The 15039-nt window shown below is 41.5% G+C and overlaps 1 protein-coding gene across 1 annotated transcript; it reads left to right on the top strand.

The window, feature by feature from the left end:
• Positions 1–7141: 7141 nt before the first annotated feature.
• Positions 7142–14765, top strand: LOC143496608 (E3 ubiquitin-protein ligase TRIM39-like). Its single transcript, XM_076992787.1, has 6 exons — positions 7142–7626; positions 8207–8302; positions 8413–8643; positions 8976–8998; positions 9324–9442; positions 14212–14765. The coding sequence occupies exons 1-6, from the start codon at positions 7222–7224 to the stop codon at positions 14763–14765; spliced, it is 1428 nt and encodes a 475-aa protein (XP_076848902.1). The 5' UTR covers positions 7142–7221.
• The last annotated feature ends 274 nt before the right edge of the window (positions 14766–15039 follow it).

Genomic DNA, 15039 nt, shown 5'->3' with positions numbered 1-15039 from the left:
CCGTGAGGGGGAAGAGAGGGTGCAAGGAGGAAGTCTGTCCCTATCCCTCTGAGGGGAGCACTATGGACTGGTCCCGTGGCGAAACCCCGGTGGAGCCAATGATCTGGTGTTCAGGCGGTAAAGAAGAGGAAATGGAGGAAGAGAGCACCACTCAGGAGGCCAGATCAGGGGAGCGATCACCAGGGGGAGGTGGAGTTCCATGCTGGGGTCCTTGGCGAGGGGCCATCCTGCGTCGCACCCCACGGGGGCTGCCAGAAAGACTGGTCGCGTGCCCGTTGAGAGGGCTTTATGATTTACTCCTGGTACCATGTAACGTTATTGTATTCGTTCTTAATACAATAAAGATAGACACTTTAAGAAACTTGTCTTGTTTTATTTCCCACTCGCTCAACGTGTGTTCTTCCTACTCCATCTATTCATGTTCTGTTTAACTATCGTTATCTCACTAGTGACATCTAGTGTTACAATTAAATTACATCATTAACTGAATATCATTATAGTGGGGTCAGTGTGATCCCAGTGTGTCCTCATGTCCAGCACACTTTAACTCCTCTCAGTCTGTCAGGCAGAGGACTTTGTTTCTCCTCTTTCTATGCTCACTCTCTTCTTTCTTTTTCTTTTTTTCTCATTCCTCTCAAGCTGAACATTACTGTTTTACTCAGCACATTTTTCTCTGATTCCTTCAGCTTTTCGTCCTTCTGTCTCTTCTTTTTTGTCTACATCCTTTTCTCCCTTTTTATTTGATGTTGCTCCTCCTTGAACTCTTCCACCATTTCTGTATTCATGCTCCCATACAGGTCCTCTTCTCTCTTGCTCTCACTTTTTTTCTTCTCTCACTTTCTCTCCTTTCTCTCCTTCTCTCACTTTCTGTCCATCTCCTCTCCATCTGTAGCTTCTTTTCACATTCAGGTCTTTTCTTTTGTTTTCTGACCTTCCTTGGATGGATTTACATGTGGCCTTCTCTCTACTGAACACATCATCTTAAAGTTTTCATACTTTGTCTATTTTTCCTTAATATTTTCCTTCAATTCATCAATCATTGTTTCTTTTTCTTTCTCACCACGCATCTCCAAATATATTTGATGCCAATCATCTTCGTGTTTCTTCTGATTTTTTTTCTTGTTCTGTTTGATCCTCTCTATGCCTCCATCTCTCTCACTCTCTACATCTCTCTCTCTCCATCTCTCAGTCTGTACATCTCCTTCAGTGTGTTCCTTCAGTGTAATCTCTCTGGTCATCACATCCTCCATCTCTCTCTTCTCTTCTTTTTCTTGCATTATGAATCTCTCCAAATAGGTCACTCTGTCCTTTATTTTCTGGAGATCTCATTCCATTTCATTCTTCTCCCAGGTCAGGTCCACCTTTCTCTCTTCCTCTGTTCTCCTAAGTGAGAGTGATTATTCTCTTTCTGTTGTGGAGTGTATCTTCCTCTCAGTGTGACACTGCAGACGTCTCCATCACTCTTTTTAGTGAGGGCTCCTTCACTTGACCGTTCCATTCTTCTCCACTGCAAAGCTCTGCTATCATTGTTTGCAAATGGTGTAATATCATTTCAATGGAGTCTAAGGACCTCCTGGTGTTTTCAAATCCTTCCTCTCTTCTCAGTACTGCACCGTCGAGCTGTAACAAACATGCACTAGTGTTAGTGTTAAGATCTGGAGTTTCTGTTCCTGATCTACTGAGGATTGACCCCTCTTGGGTTCTGTCAAGAAGTATTGTCAGTGTGACAGAAATTATTGATTAGATCATGTTTAGTTGTTATAAGAGATCATTATGAACTTTATGATTTAGTACATGTCATTTGATTAGACAATAATGGTGTGTTTCAGTGTAATCATGTACTTGTGTTTAGTTCATATTATGCATGTGTGCTATACTGTGACCCAGGTCAGGGAGAGTGCAGAGGGTAAGAGCACTCTGTTAACTGGTTGTCACTAGTCACTAGTTAGCTTTCTCTGCGTTCAACTGATACATCAGTTGCTTCCGCTAACTCTAGGGAAGTCCATATTAGGAGATACACACATGTGAGACAAAGTAGCCTGCTGGGCGCCTATGTTTTGGAACATGCTGTGCTAAAGATAACCTGCTTGTTAGAACTGCTGAATTGTGTTTAAGATTGTATATAAGCAGGGGGACTGCCTCCTTGTTCTCAGAGTTATCATGCTTGAATGAGACTCTCATGTCTGTCTCTGTCTTGTGTTTGTCTTTGTCCATTTTATATATTTTAATAAATTAATCATTTTAACCACGTCTGAGTCCTCATCTATTTTCAGAAAAGTTCCCATTCTTTGCAATGAAGAAATGCTTTCGCTAACACATGCTGATACTGTTGATAATGATAGAATGCTTTGCAATGAAGAAATGCTTTGCCTATGTACATAGATGTCACGCAGATAAAGTGATTAAACCTGGTACTGAGTTTCTGAAAAAAATATATGTTCAAATCTCCACTCTTCCGGTTCAACAGGTCCCCTAATGGTTTTCGCAGGGAAAATAGGGGTCCTGGTAGGTGAAGTAAAGCATGGTGTCCTGTATCCCTGCTCTCCCCTCCTGGGGAAGTGTCAACACCCCCCACAGGATGAGCAGGAGTATAGGGGTCATGGTGGGTGATCGTTGACCTTTCTTGACAGTTGTTGTGCTTGGACAGATTTGCACAATAATTCAGCATGCATTTGGCGGCCTGCCAAATTTTTGAAATCAACAAATTTGATTTTGCTGGTCCAGTGTCAGGAGTCTTGGCTTTTAACAATATATGTATTCATGGCAACGTGTGTTTAATGTCATTTCATTTATTTCATGTAAAAAATATTAACGTTTTGAAATGAGATCTGATTAATCTATTGACCTACTGAGTTTAGTCATTCTTCAATCACCACTTTATTTATTTGGCTGATGTTACCGTGATTTAAACTCTTCCCCCACTCTCTGCTCTCCTGGTTTCTGCCCTTCTTACACAGTGTGATCATTCTGTGAACAGAGAGACCAGCTAGTGCTGGACAATAACGTGCTGTATCGGAAGCGAATGGTTAGAGGTGAACCATCTTTTCAGCTGGTTCTGCCGAAAACGTACCGCCAGATGGTTTTTGAAAATCTCCATGGTACAATGGGGCACATGGGGATAGACAGAACACTCGATCTCATCCGTGCCAGATTCTATTGGCCACACATGCAAGCTGATGTGGAGAACAAGGTCAGAACTTGTGAGCGGTGTGTTCGCCGAAAAGCTGCTCCTGAAAGGAGCGCTCCCCTAGTCAACATTAGGACCTGCAGGCCTATGGAGTTAGTCTGTATTGACTACCTCTCATTAGAGCCAGACCGTCGAGGGACTAAGGACATCTTGGTCATTTCTGACCACTTTACAAAATACGCAGTTGCTGTTCCCACTGCAGACCAAAGAGCCAAAACTGTGGCCAAGACCCTATGGAACAATTTCTTTGTTCACTATGGACTCCCTGAACGTCTACATAGTGACCAGGGTCGTGATTACGAGTCTGCATTGATAAAAGAGCTGTGTCAACTCCTTGGAATTAAAAAGACCCGTACCACTCCCTATCATCCGAGAGGGAATCCAGTAGAACGGATGAACAGGACTCTTCTTAGCATGCTAGGGACCCTTCAGGAAGTGGATAAGGGAAAGTGGCGTGATTTTGTGCAACCGTTAGTCCACGCTTACAATTGCACCAAGAACGACACGACCGGATTTTCCCCATACCGGCTTATGTTTGGCCGAGAGCCCAACTTACCAATAGATTTAGCTTTTGGACTCCATCCTGGAGGACAAACTGCTACAATTCATACAGAATATGTCAAGAAGTTGAGGGAAAGCCTAAAGGAAAGCTATAAGCTCGCAGTTGAGCATAGTGAGGCGAACGCTTCCAGAAACAGAGTACACTACAATAAGAGGGTTCGTGAGTCTGTCCTTGAACCTGGAGACAGTGTCCTTATCCGTAACGTGGGATTGCGAGGGAAGCATAAACTAAGTGACAGATGGAGTAAAGACATCTATAAAATTGTGAAGCAAATCGATGATTCGCCTGTGTATGTTGTCACTCCAAAAACGTCCGGAGGACCAGAAAGAATACTGCACAGGGACTTATTATTGCCTTGTGGATTCCTGACTCATGTGCCAGAGACAAACAAAAATGTTGAAGTAGCTGAGGTCGAATCACCCGCTACTCAAATGGGTGTTGATGCCTCAGGAAGTTTGGCGGACGGAGGAATCAGTGAATCTGTTGATGGTGATACAGATGAGGAAGATTTTGTTATTCAACAAATTCCTCTAAGAGATGACCTTTTAATTCAGACAAAGACTTGTCCAATCACAGGAAAAGAGCAGGTTCAAAATCTAAATCCAGATGCTGAAGCTTTTGAGGAGGGTACGGCTCGAGAAAAGAGACCACCTCCCCGTGGCTGCTTGTGCATGGCTGCCTGGCCATGGCATAAACGCGTTCCTGATATCGCGCATGCTCGTTTGTGTGCAAAACAATGGCCGACGCCAGCGTTTAGTGCAAGTTGAAATACCTCGTTTTTGTACACGAACGAATATTACATTCTAGTCTTGTATTGGCAGTGTATATGTTCATAAAGTTACTTTGTGGAAAGGAAAACTTTTAAGAATAGCCTGTTAAGTTATCTGCATTGTAAACTTCGCATGGGAACAATGCACATCCTAAATTCTGCAATGTGTGATACTGTGAAAGTAAATAGATAATAACAGTGGAAGGAGATGTGTATTAATTTAATTAATTTAGTAATGCTGCTTGATCATTTATATATATATATATATATATATATATATATATATATATATATATATATAACTACCATCAGTCTGCTTGTCTCATGTAATAGGGTTAACCTGTGTAATATTTTATTGTTTGGACAGAAGCCTGGCATTATGAGGACGAGCAAAGTGATGTAATGGACCCTTTCGTGTTTTGCTTTGAATCTGTGCAAGACATGCACCATTTTATGGCAGAGGTGCTTAACAACTTGTGAATACCAATCAACTGTAAATTGAACAGTGTTTAAAAAGGGTAAGCCATGGGGCTTTTGCAAAAATAAAGTTCTAAATGGAAATCTTTTGTTTGTGTTTTCATGTATTTCTACCTGAATTTTATCTGCAAAACATCAAGTTTACTGTGCATTGAAGTTTTCAAATCCTTTGCAAACATCCTTATAATGCCATATGGGATGTTTCGTAAATACAAAGAGTGAAGGTATAACTAGTATATGTAGTTATTTATGTAGAAACGGTAAATTTGCTAAAAATATATATATATAATACAATTTTAAGCTTCTCATTTATTACTTTTATTTTGAAATTCCTATCAAATTACGCGATACTATAACGGAACTTCACCAGCGCGGTGCAGCCAGGATGAGAGAGCCATGGTGAGAGAGTCTCCCAGTCTCGCGCTGTATACTATTGAAGCTTTTTGTCCCAAGGGTTTAGAATCCTGCAGTGTCTCAAATGGAGTTCCACACACCACTGAAATTTTGGGGACGACCTTTCCCAACACAGAGCTCCTCACCCCCGAAGCACAAGCAGTTCAAGGAGACTGTCAAAACGACATGTGTGAAGGGCCACCCTTACCCTCTGTGTCTGAGAGTTCTTCAGAAATGGTTCCACCTGTTTCTTCAGATGCTAAATGTGTAACATACTAAACAATCAGGATACTGAAAACGCAGTGTGACACTGTGCAGACGTTTCCATCTCTCTTTTTAGTGAGGGCTCCTTCACTTGACTGTTATTCTCCACTGCAAAGCTCTGCTATCATTGTTTGCAAATAGGGTAATATCATTTCAATGGTGTCTAAGGACCTCCTGGTGTTTTCAAATTCTTCCTCTCTTCTCAGTACTGCACTGTCGAGATGTAACAAACAGACACTAGTGTTAGTGTTAAGATCTGGTGTTTCTGTTCCTGATCTACTGAGGATTGGCCCCTCTTGGGTTCTGTCCTACGCTGCTGACTGTTCAGACTGTGTCTGCCACTCTCTCACACACTCCTGCCTCAACACCTTCTAAAATACACAATTAAAACATGTAACATCATCTATAAACACAGAGGACGAGAGCCAAGGAACAGATATTGAATTAATGTCAGTTTACAAAAACTTTGACATGATAACTCTCAGTGATCTGACTTAGGCCTCTCTGAACTTAATCCACCAATCATAATAATAGAGTAGAGGGATCTGAACTTAATCCACCAATCATAATAATAGAGTAGAGGGATCTGAACTTTATCCACCAATCATAATAATAGAGTAGAGGGATCTGAACTTTATCCACCAATCATAATAATAGAGTAGAGGGATCTGAACTTAATCCACCAATCATAATAATAGAGTAGAGGGATCTGAACTTTATCCACCAATCAAAATAACAGAGTAGAGGGATCTGAACTTAATCCACCAATCATAATAACAGAGTAGAGGGATCTGGTCATGTGACTCACATTATCTTCATGTTTGATCTATTTTTCCTCTCTGTTCCTCCAGCTGCAGGAGTCTCTCTGTCTCCTGTCTCACTCTCAGACATAATGTCCTCCTGTCTCCTCTCTCTCTCTCTGTCTCTCTCTCTCTCTTCAGGTCTCTTTTTCATCTCCATCTCTCTCTGTATGGAGCTGTTCCTCCACTCTCTGCTCTGTTGGTTTCTGCCCTTTTAACACAGTGTGATCAATCTGTGATGTTACTCCAGTGCTGGTCCAGTGTCAGGAGTTTAGATTTTAATGACATGACAACAAGTGTTTAATGTAATTTAATATTTTCATATTTAAAATATGCTGAAATGAGATCTGATTCATTTTGACCTACCGAGTTTAGTCATTCTTGTATGACCATTGAACACATCCTAACAATGATCTGTTCTACAGCTGCAGTTCTCTACACTCTGCCAAGACAGAGACAGCTGAGGGTCGCCTGATTCACTTAGTATAAATGAACTGTCACCAACTGTTGGAGAAATCATATATGATTTTCAGCTTATTAACTTTTATACCGAAGCCCCTCCTCCCTGTACACGTCTGCGTGTTTGAGGAAGTAAATCTTGGAGTCACACACTAGTCTTCTGTGTTCAAACTCCCTCAGCTGGATAAAGGACTACAGTGACTGATTCTCTCCTGTGCTACTGTATTTATTACAGAAGATCTAAAAGTGAAAGTGAAATTTGTACAGAAGGAGACATTACAGAGAAACAGCACAGCAGCTGTTGGAGGAAATGGCTGCTACAAACATTCTGTCAGAAGAAGAGTTTTCATGTCCTGTGTGCTGTGACATCTTCAGGGATCCTGTTATACTGTCATGTAGCCACAGTGTGTGTAAAACCTGTCTGCAGCAGTTCTGGGAAACCAAGGGGTCTCAAGAATGTCCAGTTTGTAGGAGAAGATCTTCAAGAGATTATCCTCCCTGTAATCGTGCACTAAAGAACCTGTGTGAGGCTTTTCTAACGAGCAGGAGTCAGAGATCTTCAGCAGGGTCTGAGGTGCTCTGCAGTCTGCACAATGAGAAACTCAAAGTCTTCTGTCTGGAGGACCAGCAGCCTGTGTGTGTGGTGTGTCAGATTTCAAAGGCACATAAAACTCACAACTGCTGTCCAGTAGAGGAAGCTGTGTGTGACTTTAAGGTATGAAATGTACACTAATGTTTTAACTGTAATGTTTTCCAATGTTTACAATTATCTTGAAATATACTGCTCAAAAAAATAAAGGGAACACTAAAATAATACATCCTAGATCTCAATTAATAAAAATCTTTGAAATCAGTTGAAAAGCTCTCATTTCTACCTGTTGTCTGTTCCATTTGCACAAGAGCAGATGAAATTGATTCACAATCAGTGTTGCTTCCTATCTGAACATGAAGTGTGGATGACTTGGAGTTACATTGTGTTGTTTAAGTGTTCCCTTTATTTTTTTGAGCAGTGTATATGTTACAGAGTCTAGATTAAATTTGTCAGATGATGAGATTTCCGACAACTAAATGAGACCTTCATTCCCAGTGAAACTTATTATAAATAAAATATTGATATACAACCTGCTACAAAATATCAAACATATCCTTTTGATAATAAAAGGATGAAAGGAATCATATTAAACATGCCATTCTGTCCAGTCGTTAAAATCTCTGTAATCTCCAGCACATCTACACAGATATATATACAGTCCTGAAAGACTCATACAGTCCTCTACTAAACCCGTATTTTACAGAACAAACTCAAGACCTCACTGGAGTCTCTACAGCAGCATCTGAAGGTCTTAGAGGAAGATAAACAAGTCTGTGAGAAAACAGCAGCCCACATTAAGGTGAAAGGTCACTCTGAGTTCTGAATGGTGCTGTGATCACTGTCCACGTACACCATAATGAAACACACACATTTGGACAGTTTATATTTCCTCATCATCTCCCATTCCAGTATCAGGCCCAGCACACAGAGAGGCAGATAAAGGAGGAGTTTGAGAAGATCCACCAGTTTCTAAGAGATGAAGAAGCAGCAAGAATAGCTGCACTGAAGGAGGAAGAGGAGCAGAAGAGTCACATGATGAGGAGGAAGATTGAGGAGATGAGTGGAGAAATAGCATCTCTTTCAGATCAAATCAGAAACACAGAGAAGGATATGGAAGCTGAGAACATCCTGTTCTTACTAGTAAGAATCACTCAGTCTGTATCTCTCTCCCTCTCTCTCTCTCCCTTTCTCTCTGACTCTCTCTCTCTCTCTCTCACACACACACACACACACACATACACACAAATGCATAAGTAAAATGTTTTGACATTTGTTTTAGTGTGTGTGTGTGCACGCGTGTGTGTGTGTGTTTGTGTGTGTGTGTAAGTGTCTTTAGAAACATTGATGTTATTATCATATAAGGAAGAAGCATTTTTGACCCTCATATAAACAAAATGACTAAACATTGATTTCATTTTCTGTGAAAAAAATGAATCAAAAAAATTTATTTCATTCCTCTGTATCCTTTTCAGAATGTGTCATCCACATTGAAACAGTAAGTGATTATTATTTCTATTTGATATATTGTGTTACACATTGTGTTTGTGAAATTATTCTGATACATTCAGATTGTCAGTATGTGGTCTCTGTTATTTCAGAAACAAGAAATATGAAGATGGTATTTAAGAAAATAAAAATACATTGATACTGATGATGTGCAAAAAGTGGAAAGATACACTGATATGTTTAATGAAAGATAATAATACAGCTTTATACATTTCCAGTGAAAGATTTTTCACTTGTAAATACAAATGTTGAATAATTTCAATATGATATATAATAATATATTATAATGATAGTACAGCTTTATACATTTCCAGAGTTCATCACACCCCAAAGGAACATGAGAAGGTGTCAGGAGCTCCGATCAATGTAGCAAAACATCATTCCAACCTGAAGTTCAGAGTCTGGGAGAGAATGCAGAAGATTCTCCAGTACTGTGAGTTTTGGATCTTGGATACTAGGGGTCTATAGGAAGTCCGGTACCCTGAGTCTGAGCTCCATGGATCTCCATCCCTGAGGGACCAAGCGTGTCAGCTGAGACCCTCCCTTATCTTTGTGTCTGTCTCTGTGTCTGTCTGTGTTCTTGTCATCATCTTTGAGTCTGTGTATTTTCTTATCTGTATTCCTGTCACCGTCTTTGTATTTGTCCCTGTCTGCGTCCCTGTCACTGCCTTTGTTCCTGTGTTTGTCTCTGTTTCTGTGTTTGTCTCTGTCTTTGTCCTTGTCTCCATCTTTGTGTCTGTCCCAGTTTTGTCCTTTGAGTTGTTGTCCCACCCCCTCAAGTGGTGAATGAAGCAACTTTCTTTACTCGTGTCTGCGTTATTCCGATACGTAAAGGAAACTTCCCCAAAGCTCCGTGATGAACAAAACAAAACGGTTGTTTATTTCAGGCTATACATGTGATGAAATAAACTTAAAACAAAACTTTCAAACCATGGTTAGGTCCTTCCAAATATATGATGCAACACAAACCGTAACGCTAAACACGGTAATAAAACTGTGTTGCTACCAGCATTCTCAACTACTCACTTATCCCCCGAAACCAATGGCGCATTTCCACACGGGCCTGCTTGGCGCGGTACGGTTCAATACGGATCGATTCGCAACGGAACGGTACGGTCGCGTTGTGTTTCCATTACAATGGTGGACCACCACAATGTGGGTGGAGTCGCTGTTGGCGCGCGGGTTGTAGTGACGTCACATCATTTGTATGCGACCACAACACCGTACAACAATGGACGAGATGGCGATAGCGGAGGAGTCGCTCTCCTGTGACGCAACCTGTGACAACACTCCCTGGCCAATCAGTGTCATGCTCACTGTTGCCATCTCCTCAGTAAGGAAAGTCGCTATTGGTTGTCCTAAAAGTCGCTAAATGACGTCATCACCTAATTTGCATAATACATGTTTTTTGAAGCTGTAAAATAATAACGTTGGGAGAGAAAAAAATGAGTAAAAACACCCTAAATATGTTAGAACTACAAATAAACAACATCTGTTGTCTTTGAAATAGGTCACTTCTCAAAATAACTACATGACTTTAATGCTTTGTATAAATAATTGTTTACGTAAATTACATAAATAATGTTTTTTTGCTGTGTTGTTAATTGTTAGTATATGAGTAGCAGTTAGCTGTAAGGAATGCCACCTGATCTCCACCTAACCAGCCTCACCTGACGCTCATCACCACACCCCCTGTATCTCTACTTAAACGCCCACATTCCACTTCCTAGTCGCGAAGTATTGCCGACTCATGCCGCGTACCAAGCCTTTCTATTACCTGTCTGCTTTCTTGTGTTCCGACCCTCGCTTACGTCCCCGACCTTGTCTCCTGCCTAGTCCCTCTGTACCTCCTGACTTCGGCTCCCCCGGTATGACCCTGGACCGTCCTGACCACGCCAAGACAACGCAGTTGTTACTAGTCATAGTGCTCGTGATACACCTGCCTGTGTTTGTACCAGCGTTTCATTTCAATAAAAGCGGTGTTCTTCCGCATTTGGATCCCTCTCTGCCTGTTCAATACGTTACATTAGCAGGAACTAGTTAGCATAGAAATCAACCTTACAATACAGGCAGTATGCTCATGTATTATCTCCAATACATGGCTTTAGCCTGCCTTAAATTCAGGATTTGATTCCCACTCTTTCCTGTATTTTTGAGAATAGAGTTTAGAGTGAGACATGATGAGCAAGTTAGCTAGATGTTAAGCTTTCACAAAGACGCACATACTGTGGAGAGTTAGCTAAATGTTTAAGCTAGATGTTTAGCTTTCACAGAGATGCACTGTGGACGAGACAAGTGACTGGCTACGTGGTGAATGAGGTGAAGAATGACTGAGACTGTGTGAGTTAAATGCAGCGATTTCTTTTCGTGTCTCACTGAAGACTAAAGCATTTATATTTACATCCCCCGTCAGCGGCAGCTTTGGGCATGCGCAGTTCATGTGCAGTGTGGACGTGGAGCGGTGAGGGTCTGCTCTGAGTGTGAGACTGCACTGAGTGTTGTGGGCGGGGCTCACGGCAGCACCCGCCGGGGCTCACGGCCCAGAGGACAGCAACTAAAGAGCGTGTTTGTTCATAGTCTCCAAAAGTCTCCAATAACACCACAAAAAGTCGCTAGATTTGTCGCTAGTCGCTTTTTACTACAAAAAGTCCCTAGAGGGTCTGAAAAATCGCTAAATATAGCGACAAAGTCGCTAAGTTAGCAACACTGGTCATGCTGTTCTTCCACGTCACAGAAGTTTTCCGCTTTGGAACGGTTAGAACCTCGAGCGAGTAGGTACGAAAATAGTACCTGAAGATATCGGCAAACTGGTACCTGGTACTAATGGAAACACTCACAAACCGTTGCGAATCGAACCGTACCGCGCCAAGCAGGCCCGTGTGGAAATGCGCCATAACATGAGCTTCCCGCCCCGTCGCCACTTAGCTCTTAAAGAGACAGTGACCTAATTACTTCACTTAAACCAGTGGTTCCCAAAGTGGGGGGCGCACTTTAGCAAAAAGAATAAGTAAATTTATTATAAAAAAACATTTTGCATCCTTTCTGGGGAAACTTTAGAAGCAAAATAAGACATTTTCCCAGCATACTTCCTTAAAATATGGTTATTAATAAATTTACTAAACTCCTTCCAAAACCTTTGTGTGAAGGAGCAAAGCCAAAAGAGATGTGTTACGGAGCTTGGAAGTAAAGCCTGGTTTCGCGAGTGACCGTAGCGCGTAACTCCGCCCAACTCACGCGACCCTGCACGAACGGTGGAGGCGTTTATACTTGCGCAAGCTTCACTGCAGTGTTCTCCGAAACGATAGGTGGCGATAGGTGGCAGTGGAGAATAAAAAACCCCTGCAAAACCGGTGAAAGAACATTTTTACCTGACGCTACACCAGGCATCAAAATAAATAAATATATACACACACTATATATATACATAGATCTATATAGATAGAAATATATATGAATTTGCGCAAATGGTGGAGGCGTTTATACTAGCCGCGTCACATTCTTTGTAGTTTTGTCCGAAACAATATGTGGTAGTATAAAGAAACACCCCTCAAAAACAGGGGAAGAAACATTTACCTGAAGAATTTTAATGTTGCTTGTGTTTCAGGTTTGAAAAGTGCTGGAATTTAGGCTAAAGTACTTGAAAATGCTTGAAATTGTAACTACTTCATTTCACAACAAATATCTGTCTGACTGAACAGTTCTCTTGTATTACGTTAACAAATACGAGCCTCTTGTAATTCCAGGACGAAACATGAGAGAACGTGAAGACGTTAAGATTGGGCGTTTTGAAAATAAACCACCATTAAATAATGTGATTAAAAAGCGAATTATTTCGAATCATTTCGAGTATATGTATAAATATTTAACTTAATTAAGTTTAACGTGCTGGGAAATATTGAAATGGACCTTGAAAGTGACGTGCAAGTGCTTGAATTCCACCTTGTATAGGTGTATGAACCCTGCAAATATGACTTTGTTCATTGCGCTGAGACGCGGCGCGCGTGAAGTTACAAAATTCGAGAGGTGCACGAGCAGACACACGTGTAAATAGTGCACGACTTCGCGAATCGACCACACGTGCGGAGCCACCGCAATTACGTCATTTTTGCCGCGTGGACCCTCGCGACGCGTCAAGTATAAACCCGGCTTAAAACATGTGCACATGTGTCAATATGGGGGTGGGTGTGTAGGGGGGGTGCAAAAATATTCTTATCTACTAAAGGGGGGCACGGCAGAAAAAGTTTGGGAACCACTGACTTAAACAAATGGTGCCTGTAGACATTTATATTTACATAATCAGTAAAAATATCACCTTTGGCATCTTAATACTATATTAAACAGCAATATATACACACATATGCACCTCTTTAGGGAAATTGGCAGTCCCTGACAAATTCTCCCTGAGTGTGTGTCTGTGTCTCTCTGTTCAATAAAAAGTAATGTCTGAGTGTGTGTGCATGAATGTGTGTGTGCTTGTGTGCCCAGTGGTGGATGGTGCTCTGCCACTAGGGTCTGTCCTCTCTCCCCTTCCTGCACCCCATTCAGTCCCCCAGGGGGCTGTGGATCCCGGTAGAGAGTACGCTGTGCGCAATTGGCTGCCGCTTCTCGCCGGTGTGTGTGATTGGTTGTCTGTGACTTGTACCTGTGTTAAAATTGTAAAGCGCCTTGAGTATTCTGAAAGGCGCTATATAATTCGAACATTCATTCATTCATAAAAAAGTAAATTAACTAAATACATTTACACACAATGCAAAGAAGGTCCTTATATTTTGTCTCCTACACCCCTCGTGTTAGTCACTCTGGGAGTAGCGTCCTTTAGTGGGGGAACTGTAACGGTATCTACCCACTAATGAGGACACACACACACTTCAGTACACAGACACTCATAATACACACATGCAGTGTGACACTCAGTGTAACAGTAACACTGCACTAGTTAAGTGTCACATGTGATAATCAAATAATGAATCCAAGATATGTAGAAATATATAAATGAATAAACAGACACAATTTCAAGTGTCAAAACAACAAGCACACAAGTACTGCAGGGGTGTGTGGTGAACACACAACATCACCATCACTTCCCTCTTATCAACCTACTGCAGAATTTCACTCAGAGTAAAGGGCCTGCAGTCTGTAGATGTGACCTCATCACATAAACACATGAAGAACATGATGATTCATTCTGTTCTCTCTCCTCAGACCCTGTTACTCTGGACCCCAACACTGCACATCCACGCCTCCACCTGTCTGATGATCTCACTACTGTAGAACGCAGACCACAGAAATCACTGCTTCCTGATAATCCAGAGAGATTTGATGTGTGGGCGTGTGTCCTGGGCTCTGAGGGCTTTAACTCAGGGACACACTGCTGGGATGTTGATGTTGGAGACAGTGAATACTGGGAACTGGGTGTAATTAGAGAGTCTGAATGGAGAAAGGGAGGGAGGGTCTGGGAGTCAGTGTGGCGTCTGGGCTACAGTAAAATCACTGGTAAATACTGGACATACTGCCCAGGACAGAAAGATCACTACTTCACACCTACAGAGAAAGTGCAGAGGGTCAGAGTTCAGCTGGACTGGGACAGGGGGAAAGTGACATTCACTGATCTTCTAACCAGTTCACACCTGCACACTATAACACACACTTTTACTGACACTGTTTTCCCATTATTCTGCAGTTACAGTTCCTCTCCTATGAGGATCTTACCAGCAAAGATATCAGTAACCAGCAAAGTTAATGTTGCCTTGAATTAATCTTTATATATAAGAATGAACGTGTAGAAGAATTAGTTTTGTTCACTGGAAAATGTTACAGTTGATTAATCAATGAGAAATTTGTAATAAAAAGTGACATCTCATTCCTAATCCATAGGGTTCTATATGACATTGGTCCACCCTTTGCATCTAGAACAGCTTCAACTATTGTGGGAAGGCTGTCCACAAGGTTTAGGAGTGTGTTTATGGGGAATTTGACCATTCTTTCAGAAGTGCATTTGTAAGGTCACATACTGATGTTGGACGAGAAGAC

Source organism: Brachyhypopomus gauderio, unplaced genomic scaffold (assembly GCF_052324685.1).
Source record: "Brachyhypopomus gauderio isolate BG-103 unplaced genomic scaffold, BGAUD_0.2 sc97, whole genome shotgun sequence".
NCBI classification, from domain to species: domain Eukaryota; kingdom Metazoa; phylum Chordata; class Actinopteri; order Gymnotiformes; family Hypopomidae; genus Brachyhypopomus; species Brachyhypopomus gauderio.
The sequence above is the reverse complement of the archived record's forward strand: the minus strand, read 5'-3'. Positions and strand labels throughout refer to the sequence as shown.

Coding starts and splice junctions, on each gene's coding strand:
- LOC143496608 (XM_076992787.1), top strand. CDS start 7,222: ATGGCTGCTACAAACATTCTGTCAGAAGAAGAGTTTTCATGTCCTGTG. Junction 8,303..8,412: donor AAACAGCAGCCCACATTAAG/GTGAAAGGTCAC, acceptor CTCCCATTCCAG/TATCAGGCCCAGCACACAGA. Junction 8,999..9,323: donor GTGTCATCCACATTGAAACA/GTAAGTGATTAT, acceptor ATACATTTCCAG/AGTTCATCACACCCCAAAGG.